Consider the following 12,446-nt stretch of genomic DNA (forward strand, 5'->3'; position numbering starts at 1 on the left):
ACGGAATGCCATCTACAGTTACCCTAATAGAGCAATCTGAGAGGCACTTCTGAGCCCTCTTTCAACCCAATATCTATCAGGTTTATCATCCTTATTAACTCTTCAATAAGACCTATTATTCCCTTTCTCTTCAGTTGCTCTCTTCCGCACTATCCCTTTTTGTCTACTGTAAACTTATTACCAATATTTCAAGGGTCATTTCCCAACTGGAACCTAGCACAACTTATTAAGATAGTACTATTATAAAAATAAGGACATATGCTTCCACCATGATGCCCTGATTTGCTATGGAAATTGCCCTTCCACAGTAAAAAACTAAAGACTCGAAAAATTATATGAAACACCAGTTTTCAGACACTGAACACTGATCAATGAACATGAACACTAATCACAGTTCAGAACCACAATCCATGAGGGAAAAAGCAGCAAATGAGGCAAGCTGTCCGAATGCCCCAACGTAATGTCTGGAGAGTTTTGAGATGGTAGTTAGTGATGGGAGGTGGAATCACGATGATCTACCAAAGCTGAGGAGATACGGGAGTTCGGAAAGACTGAGAAGGCTAGAATTTGTGGGGTAGAATACCAAAAAGATGAAGAAATACACAGAGAAAGAGTATCAGATATGCAGAAGAGTCTCTGGGTTCTCTGGTTGAATACTGCACATGTATGAGATAAAACTTCCTGAGGCCAAGAGCTGAGAATAATTCAAGTTTTATTCTCAGAAAACCTTTTAATATATGGGGCACAGGGTCAAATCTCATTTTATTGTAGGTATAAACAAGTATCAGAATAAAGGCTGCTTTAGATCTGCCATACAAACTTACAATCCATCTTAGAAAGGACCAAACTGATTCACAAGATACTTAACATATGAAAAAACAAATCAAACAAATCAAAAAAATTTTTTCTTTTTCTCCACCAGCCAAGCAGAAGCACCGAGCAAATCTAACATTCTTTAAAGAAACACTAGTAACATCATCCAATAAAAATTCAGAAGACTAAATAATATGAAATTCAGAATTCTGACATCAAAACTATCAAAACAAGAAGCAGAAAATATAACCCACAAAACAACAAAACAACAAAAAGAGACCCAGAAATGATATACGACAGAATTAGTAAACCGAAAATCTTAAAATAGCTATTATAAATCGTATATGTCCAAAGACACATATACACAGGAAAACATTAATATAATGGGTATAGAAATGAATACATAAAAAGAAAGACTTAAATGGCATTTTTACATTTGGCCATACAGAAAAAAAAAAGTTTTAAACAATTCCTAGAGGTCTAATATACGAATAAGGAGTGGGAAATGGAAGAAGAGAAAAAAATACTTCAGGAAATAATGGCCCAAATTTTCCAAATTCGAAAATATAAACTAAGAGAGCTAAGATGCTCCAGAAACCTCAAGCAGATGTAGTTTTTTTAAAACACACATACTAAGATTAAAATTATGTGATAATTTTATTATTTTTAATAAAATTGCTGAAAACTAGAGAGAATAATCTTGAAGTAGTTGGGAGTTGAGGGAAAAAAGAGAATACATCACAGTCAGAAGAACACAGATAAGAATGACAGCAGAAATATCATTAGGTATGAGATATCATAATAAGTAGTCTTTAAAGAGATGAATGAAAAGGAAAAAAAAACAACATCAGCCTAAAACTCTATACCCAGAAGAACAAAGTTTGAAACAGTCACATTTCTTGATTTCAAAACTTACTACAAAACAATAATGAAAACAGACAGATAACAGCATTTAGAAGACTAAATAATAATCTAAAATAAAAAATATCTAATATTTATTTTATTTTATTTATTTTATTTTTTTGAGACGGAGTCTCGCTCTGTTCACCCAGGCTGGAGTGCAGTGGCCGGATCTCAGCCTCACTGCAAGCTCCGCCTCCCCAGGTTTACAGACATTCTCCTGCCTCAGCCTCCCGAGTAGGCTGGGACTACAGGCACCCGCGCACTCGCCCGGCTAGTTTTTTGTATTTTTTTAGATATGAGGACGGGGTTTCACCATGTTAGCCAGGATGGTCTCGATCTCCTGACCTCGTGAATTCCGGGCCCATCTCGGCCTCCCAAAGTGCTGGGATTACAGGCTTGAGCCACCGCGCCCGGCAATAAAAAATAATCTAAAACTAAATAATCCAACAATTCCACTCTAAGTATATACCCAAGAGGTGAAAACATATGTCTACACACAAACTCTGACAGTAATGTTCACAGCAGCACTCTTCACAAGAGTTAAAAAGTAGAAACAAACCAAGTGGCTATCAATGGATAATTATTCAGCAATAAAAAGAAATTAAGTACTGATAGACATACAAATCAACAGAATATAAGTGAGTCCAGAAATAAACCTTCACATTTATGGTCAACTGATTTTGAACAACTGTGCCAAGGTAATTCAGTAAAATAGTCTTTTTAATAAATAATGCTTATAAAATGGATATCCACATGCAAAAGAATCAAGCTGGAACCTTTCCTTAAACCACACACAAAAATTAAGTCAAAATGGATCACAGACCTAAATGTATGTGCTAAAACCATTAAAACTCTTGGAAGATAGATAAATCTTTGTGACCCTGGATTAGGCAAAAACCTTCTCAGACACGACATCATGCATATGGTAACAAAATTTTAGAAACAGACAAAACATACTTCATCAAAATTGAAAACTTTATGCTTCAGAGCATATCATCAAGAAATTGTACAAAACTACCCACATAATGGGGAATATTTTAGCAAATCATATTTGTAAACAATTTGTATCCAAAATATACAAAGAGCCCTTAAACTCAACAGTAAGACAAACAATCCAACTAAAAAGTGGGCAAAGGATCTGAATAGATATTTCTTCAGAGATATATACAAAAGCCAATAAAGCACTTAAAAGATGTTCTGCATCATTAGTCATCAGGGAAATGCAAATCAAAATTATATGAGATACATTTCACATTACCACTTACTTGACTATAATCAAAAAGAAAAATAAACATCGGCAAAATGTGGAGAAATTGGAACTCACACTGCTGATGGGAATGTCAAGTGGTGTCACCTCTTTGAAACAGTCTGGTAGTTCCTTAAAAGGTTAAACATAGATCTAACAATTCCACTCTAAGTATATACCCAAGAGGTGAAAACATATGTCTACACACAAACTCTGACAGTAATGTTCACTGCAGCAGTCTTCACAAGAGGTAAAAAGTGAAACAAACCAAGTGGCCATCAATGGATAATTATTCAGCAATAAAAAGAAATTAAGTACTGATAGATGATACAATATGAATAACTCGAAAACTATGTTAAATGAAAGAAGCCAATCACAAAAGACCACATTATGTATGATTCAATTTATATGAAATATCCAGGAATAGGCAAGTCTGTAAAGGCAGAAATTGATGGGGGGTGAGAGTGGGGAATAGCAAGTGATTGCTTAATCAGTATACTATTTCTTCTTGGGATGATGAAAATGTTCTAAAATTGATTGTGCTGATGCTGGTACAACTCTGTGAATAAACTACACTTTAAATGGGTGTATTGTATAACGTGAATTATATTTCAATTAAGCTATTACATAAAAGAATTCCAATCTAAGAAAGTATCTTTCAAAAACAAGGAAAACAATCTGTTTAAAGCAAAAATTATAAACATGTATTGTGATTTTAAAACATTATAGATTTAAAATGTATAACAACAGAACAAGGCATGAAGGAAGTATATTGTTCTAAGGTTCTTATAAAACACATTAAAGTGATATATCACTTGAAGGTAAACTATAAAGATGTATACCACATAAGAAATGAAGATCTATAAAAGCATAAGTAAAGAAAAAGATATATCACAAACACTACTCAAAGGAAAAAACATTGGCTATATTAATACTAGGCAAAGTAGACTTCAGAACAAACAATATGGCAAAACATAAAAAGAAATGCTTTATAATGATAATACATCAGTTCGTAAGACAATCCTGGCCAGGCACGGTGGCTCACACCTATAATCCCAGCACTTTGGGACTCAGATGGGAAGACTGCTTGAGCTCAGGAGTTTGAGACCAGGCTGGGGAAAATGGCAAAACCCTGTCTCTACTAAAACCAAAAAAGTTGACTGGGTGTGGTGGCAGTCCCAGCTATTTGGGAGGCTGAGGTGGGAGGATTGCCTGAGTCTGGGAGGCGGAGGTCGCAGCTAGCTGAGATTACACCTCTGCACTTCAGCCTGGGTGTTAGAGAGAGAACCCTGTCTCAAAAAAAAAAAAAAAAAAGACATAATCCCAAATGTGTATGAAATTAACAGATCTTCAAAAAACATGATGTAAAATCTAATAGAAGTGAAAGAAGAAACACACAATCTACAATCATGATTGCCGATTTCAACAGTATTCCTTAATTTTACAAAAGTAAACAAGAAAAATAGGATATACAAGACTTGCCCAACAGGCTCAAAGAATTTGATCTGACATTTATAGAACTCTTCACACTATAATAAACATTCAGTTCAAGGTCTCATTAAACTATTCAAAAGAGACCATATTCTGGGCCATAAAACAAGTCTCAATAAACTTAACCTGGAATCAAACACTTTGTTTTTCAAATGCAAAATAATTAAACTAGAAATGAACAAAAAAAGATGTGGAAAACCACCAAATATTTAGAAATCTAATAACCGATGAGTTAAATTGTTTTTTTGAAAAAGGGAAATTACAAAGTATTTTGAATTAAACAAAAATGGAACACAACATATCTATATGGAATACAGCTAAAACAACGCTTAGAGGAAAATCTGGACCATTAAATATTTACAGTGGAAAAGAAAACTGGTGTAACACAGTAATCTAGATTTCTATTTTAAGAAACTTCAGAGAAACCAAAGAAGAAAGAAACAAGAAGTAGAATTCAATAAATTAAAAAATGGGGGAAAAAAGGAAAATCAATAAAAGCAAAAGCTGGTTCTTTGAAGTGATCAATAAAATTGATAAACCTCAACCATACCAAAAGACACAATTTAGTAACATCAGGGTAGAAAGACATCACTACAGATGCTACAAGGCACTAAAAGAAAAAGGAATTTTATTAAAAACCTTGTCAATTTAGATGAACGCATTCCTCAAAACACACAACCAACCAATGCTTACTCTTTAGAAGAAATAAAAAGGCCGGGCGCGGTGGCTCAAGCCTGTAATCCCAGCACTTTGGGAGGCCGAGACGGGCGGATCACGAGGTCAGGAGATCGAGACCATCCTGGCTAACACGGTGAAACCCCGTCTCTACTAAAAAAATACAAAAAAATTAGCCGGGCGAGGTGGCGGGCGCCTGTAGTCCCAGCTACTCGGGAGGCTGAGGCAGGAGAATGGCGTGAACCCGGGAGGCGGAGCTTGCAGTGAGCTGAGATCTGGCCACAGCACTCCAGCCTGGGCGGCAGAGCGAGACTCCGTCTCAAAAAAAAATAAAATAAAATAAAAATAAAAAATCTGAATAGCCCTGTATCTACTAAAGAAATTTAAATTAAAAACCTCCTCACGAACAAATTCCAGGTCAAAATCATTTCACTGGTGAATTCTACTAAAATTAAAGAAAGAAATATTACCAATTCTACACAAACTCTTCCAGAAAATAAACTTAATCTATGATGCCAGCTTTTTAGTCTGATATCAACCAGACAAAGACATTGCAAGAAAAGAAAACTACAGACTAAAATCCTTCATTTTAGAAAATGAATTCAGCAATATATAAAAAGGATAAAATATGACCAAGTGGTATTTATCCCAGGGATGTAAGGTTAGTTTAACATGTGAAAATCAATATAATTCACCATCCACAGCAAAAAAAATCATTAAGATAACCTCAACAGATGCAGAAAACCACCTGACAAAATCAACACCTATTTTGTATAAAAACTCAGCAAACTGGGAAGGTTATAGTACTTTCTCAACCAGATAAAGTTCATCTACAAAAATCCAACAGCTAACATTATACTTAATAATAAAAGACCAGATGCTTTTGGGGGTGATGAAAATAACTTAAACCTTGATTGTGGTGGCAATTATATGACTATAGATTATAAAAATTCATACTGTACAATTCAAATTAGTGAATTTTATTGTATGTAAATTATATCAATAAAGCTGATTTTTTTTTTTTTTTTGAGACGGAGTCTCGCTCTGTCGCCCGGGCTGGAGTGCAGTGGCCGGATCTCAGCTCACTGCAAGCTCCGCCTCCCGGGTTTACGCCATTCTCCTGCCTCAGCCTCCCGAGTAGCTGGGACTACAGGCGCCCGCCACCTCACCCGGCTAGTTTTTTGTATTTTTTAGTAGAGACGGGGTTTCACCATGTTAGCCAGGATGGTCTCGATCTTCTGACCTCGTGATCCGCCCGTCTCGGCCTCCCAAAGCGCTGGGATTACAGGCTTGAGCCACCGCGCCCGGCCAAGCTGATTTTTTAAACTGTCAATATTTTCTCCAGGGTTGTTCAAGAAATGTTAGTCTTTTAAACAAGAGGACTGATTATAACAACACAATTACTTATCATTTATATCACTACATGTAAGGATCTATAAACAGCAAAATATCACAATTTTTAAGTAATGGGTATCTGCAATATATTTACAAGTTGAACTTTAAATATAAGATGGTTATGCTAGTCCATTTTGAGAGCTGTAAATTGATGAAATTTAGATGAAATGAACGAATTCCTCAAAAGACACCAACAACCTCGTAGGCAATTAGGAATTTCTGCTAAAACCACTTAGTAGTTTTAAAATTAGTAATAAAATCAAGCAATATATTACAATGACAACAAAAGAACTAGTTTAATCTTTTATTCTATTCTATGGTCTATGTAATCTTTCTACCAAAGTACTTAAATATATAAATTACCTGAGAGTTGACCTAAACTAATTCAAGTTGTGTTAAGAACTGGACTAGACCTGCATTTTATCCTATATTTGGAATTCATTTCTTTTCCTCAAACCGAATCACTCAACTACTATGAAATTTTCAAGAAACAGAAATTTTAAATAATAAATATACAAAACACTAATCTATAATTTTATGATTGCTTTTCGATCACTAAAGTATTTTCTATTTGTTCAGTTGTATCCCTACGCTTAATTATAATACTAGAGAAAATGAGAATTCTTTAAATCCAAAGCAGGAAGTTAGTATTTGAAGAACCTTTGCATTTCTGCTACATTCAAGATGGACAGAAAAACAGACAAAAAATTTATCTAATAACACTTCTCAAGTACTTCTTGAAGGGAAAAATAAATGATAAAGAGCATATCCAAATGTAGCCTCTATAAATTAACACTTATTAACTGAAGGCAGAAGACACATGCCATTTCAACTACAAAACTAGTGGATAATGTAATTTCTTTTTTCTTTTTTTTTTTTTTTTTAGATGGAGTCTCATTCTGTCACCAGGCTGGAGTGCAGTGGCGCAATCTCGGCTCACTGTAACCTTCACCTCCCGGGTTCAAGCAATTCTCCTGCCTCAGCCTCCCAAGTAGCTGGGACTACAAGCACGCACCACCATACCCAGCTAATTTTTGTAATTTTAGTAGAGATGTGGTTTCACCATGTTGGCCAGGATGGTCTCGATCTCCTGAGCTTGTGATTGGCCCGCCTCGGCCTCCCAAAGTGCTGGGATTACAGGCGTGAGCCACTGCGCATTCTATCCTCTCATTAAGACTGAAAGTCAACATTCCTTACCAAATAGATAACTCAATATATATACAACTTAGTTGATAAACCAAAGGGCAAGGTGTACATGTGAATAAATATGAGCATGATTTTTTAGCGACGACAAGAGTATCCTACTTTGTTTTTTAAACAATGCTTATCTATCAAGGGATCATTAGTAACAAATAAAGCCAAAACTGACTTAGCTCATGTTTTCAAGCCATTAAAATGTGTAGTACATTCAGTCACTAAGGTTTCATGGTTAACTCGTGTTCATTTTAAATGCACTCAAAAACAATCTTGTGTCCCTATTTTCCACCTGTAACTTGCCTCTTTTTTTAGTTTTGAGATTACATGAGGCAAAGTAAACATAACAGCAGGTTTGCTTTTAAAATAACGAGGATATCTACGCATTCCTTAAAAATACAACACAAATCATATAAATGTCAAGCTAGAACTGTTGAATAAATAGTAGCATCACAAACAGAACAAGCTGCCTTTTACACATTTACAACTATTGCTGTAAGTTTTAAAAGAAAAATCCATGTGTAAAATGGGTAATGCAAGTAAACAGTATTGGACTTAAAAATGTGGAACACTTCCAAATTATTCAAACCATAACTGTATCTCTTCATTAAATAGCGTAACTTAATAAAGTTATTCTAAATCCCAGAATAAGGTAAGCTTAACATTTTAGTATTCAATTTAGCCATTTATTACTTCAAGAGAAGTCCAATAAAAGCATTATTGGTCAACAACAAACACTTCTTTCAAATATCAGATGGTTACCTGATCAGATGGAGTTAATATAAAACAATCCTAATAATGAAAACTATATACCGCTTTCAAAATTTATTTTTAACAAATCACAAATGTTTGACAAACTATTGGTGTATCAAAAGTGAAATTTAAAATCAAATCTCTTGCAATGATTCTTCTATCCTACCTGTATCTTCAATAAATTCCACACATTTCTCAACAAATAGTGGTATGGGCTTCTCAGCTGTAACCAGATCCTGGAGGGGCATCCCAAAGTAATTACTTTCCCAATTTCTACGTGTTGGTGGATTGAAGTTCTTAGTTTTCTTTTTCTGCTATAAGAAAACATATTTAAGTTAACACTATTAAAATTGATTTCAGAATAATAGTAATAAGCAATGTAAATACACAGTTCAGATCAAAAGAAAAATTATAAAGCCACATCCAACCTAAATGTCCACCAATATGACTCACTAAATAAATTTTGCCAGAAGTAGCAACTTGATTGGAGACATAAGTGAACAGAAAAAAATGGCTTATTGGAAGAAAATGTTCTCTTTGAAAAATAACAGAAGACTTGATAGGTCGGGAGAGATTAGAAAATATCACCTTTCAATGCCAACACAAGGGACACACTAGGGGTAAGCAATACCTGATTCAGTTTAGGTGTGATATAGTAATTTCATTTGGTCTCTGGAGGCAGGTCCAAGTCAGTATTTTGTGTCTATTTGTATTTGTAAGAACATAAGAGTTCTAATTATTGATTGTATAATGATGCTATATAACTCCATGAACCGTCCATCATTTGTCCCTTATTTTTCCATTTTTTTCCTACCTACTGATGCTTTTTATTTTTTAGAGATGGAGTCTTGCTCTGTCGCCCAGGCTGGAGTGCAGTGGCGCGATCTCAGCTCACTGCAAGCTCCGCCTCCCGGTTCCCGCCCTTCTCCTCCTCAGCCTCCCGAGTAGCTGGGACTACAGGCGCCCGCCACCATGCCCGGCTAATTTTTGTATTTTTAGTAGAGAGGGGGTTTCACCATGTTAGGATGGTCTTGATCTCCTGACCTCGTGATCCACCCACCTTGGCCTCCCAAAGTGCTGGGATTATAGGCGTAAGCTACTGCGCCCAGCAGTTTTTTATTTTTTTTCTTTTTAGACTTTGCTCTATTACCCAGGTTGGAGAAGAGTGGCGCAATCTCGGCTCACTGCAACCTCTGCCTCCCGGGTTCAAGCAATTCTCCTGCCTCAGCCTTCCAAGTACCTGGGATTACAGGCATGCACCACCATGCCTGGCTAATATTTTTTTTTTGTATTTTTAGTAGAGATGGGGTTTCACCATGTTGGCCAGGCTGGTGTCATGATTCGCCTGCCTCAGCCTCCCCAAATGCTGGGACTACATGCATGAGCCACAGCGCCCAGTCGATGGCTTTTTTTTTTTTTCTTTTTTTGCGAGGGAGTCTGGCTGCCACCCAGGCTGGAGTGCAGTGGCGCGATCTCGGCTCACTGTGGAACACCTCCCGGGTTCACACCATTCTCCTGCCTCAGCCTACTGAGTAGCTGGGACTACAGGTGCCCACCACCATGCCCGGCTAATTTTTTTGTATTTTTTTTAGTAGAGATGCGGTTTCACCGTGTTAGTCAGGATGGTCTCGATCTCCTGACCTCGTGATCCACCCGCCTTGGCCTCCCAAAGTGCTGGTAATACAGGCGTGAGCCACCGCTCCCGGCCAGATGCTTTCTTAAGTGTTAGGATAACATTCAGAAGTAATGTACAAAACGTTTTAACGATAGTTAAAAAAACAAAATTAAATATGAATTTTCACAGTTTAACTTCAATGTAGCATTAGAGGGAAAATGAATCTTAACCAAAGAATGAACACCTCAAAAACTTAAGGAAGTATTTTTGGGAATCAAACTACTGAGGAGATTCTGATTCACTCTCTAGAGTAGGGTATAGCAAGGATTCCTACAGATGACTCCACTGTGCACATACCATTGAGAGTTTCTGAAGTATAGGAAGATGGACAAGTTTTAAGAAATTCAGAGGATATTAGGGTACTTTTATTGACAGCCCTTGTTTTTCAGGTTAGTTTTATCTACAAATTTTTATTTTCTCTGGCATAAATCACAAATCTATTAATATTTGTCATACTCGTTTTCAAATTGGACAAATATGTATCATTTTTAATCAGAAAAAATGTATATGTGTGGGCAGAGGAAGGGAGCACAGGCAGGGCTTTCAATGCCTGAAAACAATGGTCTTCATCTTAGTTTCTCATTATTTCTGGAAGTCTTTCTTTTGAATGCATACTTCAACGTATTCTTCTGAGTCTCTGAATATCTTAAATATCTTAAATACTTAATTAAATCCTTTCAATTTCAGGTCACTCCATCCAGCAAACTCTCAGAGCTCATGAAATCTGACTTCTAAATCCCCCACCATCATTCTCTGGTGATGCAGATTATATGCAACCCTGTTAAGTGCAGATTAGACCAAACACAACTAGGTGTCTGGAATGTTATCAAGGGGGCACTGGAGTGTTTGTTTCTGGCTCAAGACCTAACTCAGCAAGCCAAGTGCAAGTCAAGTGGTGTGGATCCTTATTCCTTAAATGATCACTCCACTTCTACCACCACCAAAACAGAACAATGTGCAAAGTGGAAATGAAGACACTATAACCTCAAAGTTGAGGCAGGCGTACAGTGGCTGAGTTCTTTTCTTTCTCAGAAACACAAAGGTGTTTTGAAGCCTGCCAACTATTAGCTATATCATCATAGAAAAATGAAAACTGAAGCAAAGATGTTTTCTGTTTGGAGATAAATGCAGTGGTGAAAGAGATTACACTTAGATTTTTTTTTTTTTTTTTTTTGAGGGAGTCTTGCTCTGTCGCCCAGGCTGGAGTGTAGTGGTGTGATCTCAGCTCACTGCAAGCTCTGCCTCCCAGGTTCACACCATTCTCCTGCCTCAGCCTCCTGAGTAGCTGGGACTACAAGCACCCACCACCATGCCTGGCTAATTTTTTGTATTTTTAGTAGAGACAGGGTTTCACCATGTTAGCCAGGATGGTCTCGATCTCCTGACCTCGTGATCCGCCCACCTCGGCCTCCCAAAGTGCAGGGATTATAGGTGTGAGCCACCGCACCCGATCGAAAATCCAATTTTTGATTCATTACTACATTAATTCGTATCTGAACTTCTACTTAAATGCAAATGCCCAGCCTTTTCTCTAGCCACTTAAGCAAATTTCTTATCTGCAAAAGCACATCACAGTAAAACAAACATTCCATTCAGCAATTACATCTCATTAAGTGTCCAACATATTAAAAACTCTCATTTGTATACGTAAACAGGACTAGGAAGAAGAAAACAGCCCTTTCCAGAACTGCTCTTCCTACTTTAGTAATATCAGCAACACAAGGGGTCACCTAAGCAACATCTTCAAATACTACAGTAACATTTTTAAAAAACCAAACACCTCAAATGCTTCACCAGTAACCAAAAACTGAACAAAACTTAAGCAGTGAAATGCAGTTGACTAGGCTCTCAAAGAACCAATTCCAGAAACAAGAAAACTGGATCTCTATTTTCTTACATGTGATTCTTGAAATTAAAAAAATCAAAGAGGCCAGGCGTGGTGGCTCACGCCTGTAATCCCAGAACTTCGGGAGGCCGAAATGGGTGGATCACAAGGTCAGGAGATCGAGACCATCCTGGCCAACATGGTGAAACCCCATCTCTATTAAAAATACAAAAATTAGCTGGGCATGGTGGCGTGAGCCTGTAGTCCCAGCTGCTTGGGAGGCTGAGGCAGGAGAATCACTTGAACCCAGGAGGCGGAAGTTACAGTGAGCTGAGATTGCGCCACTGCACTCCAGCCTAGTGATAGAGCGAGACTCCGTCAAAAAAATAAATAAAATAACATAAAAAAATCAAAGCAGCAGCATGACAACAGGAGACGAAATATAAAGAAACTGAAACAAAAAACTCATCACAGAA

General features: G+C 36.9%; 1 protein-coding gene across 6 annotated transcripts in view; it reads right to left on the reverse strand.

Annotated features, from left to right (window-relative positions):
• Positions 1-12,446, reverse strand: part of ARHGAP5 (Rho GTPase activating protein 5) — a 70,460-nt gene that overhangs the window by 22,340 nt on the left and 35,674 nt on the right. For 5 of the 6 annotated variants that reach the window (XM_017895897.1, XM_017895896.1, XM_017895894.1 and 2 more), the window contains one exon: positions 8,637-8,784. In XM_017895897.1, the coding sequence (XP_017751386.1) occupies positions 8,637-8,784 (148 nt within the window). The remainder of the gene's footprint in view (positions 1-8,636; positions 8,785-12,446) is intronic. The other variant, XM_017895898.1, reaches the window with a different exon arrangement.

This window comes from Rhinopithecus bieti, unplaced genomic scaffold, assembly GCF_001698545.2.
Source record: "Rhinopithecus bieti isolate Rb0 unplaced genomic scaffold, ASM169854v2 scaffold_21703, whole genome shotgun sequence".
NCBI lineage: Eukaryota > Metazoa > Chordata > Mammalia > Primates > Cercopithecidae > Rhinopithecus > Rhinopithecus bieti.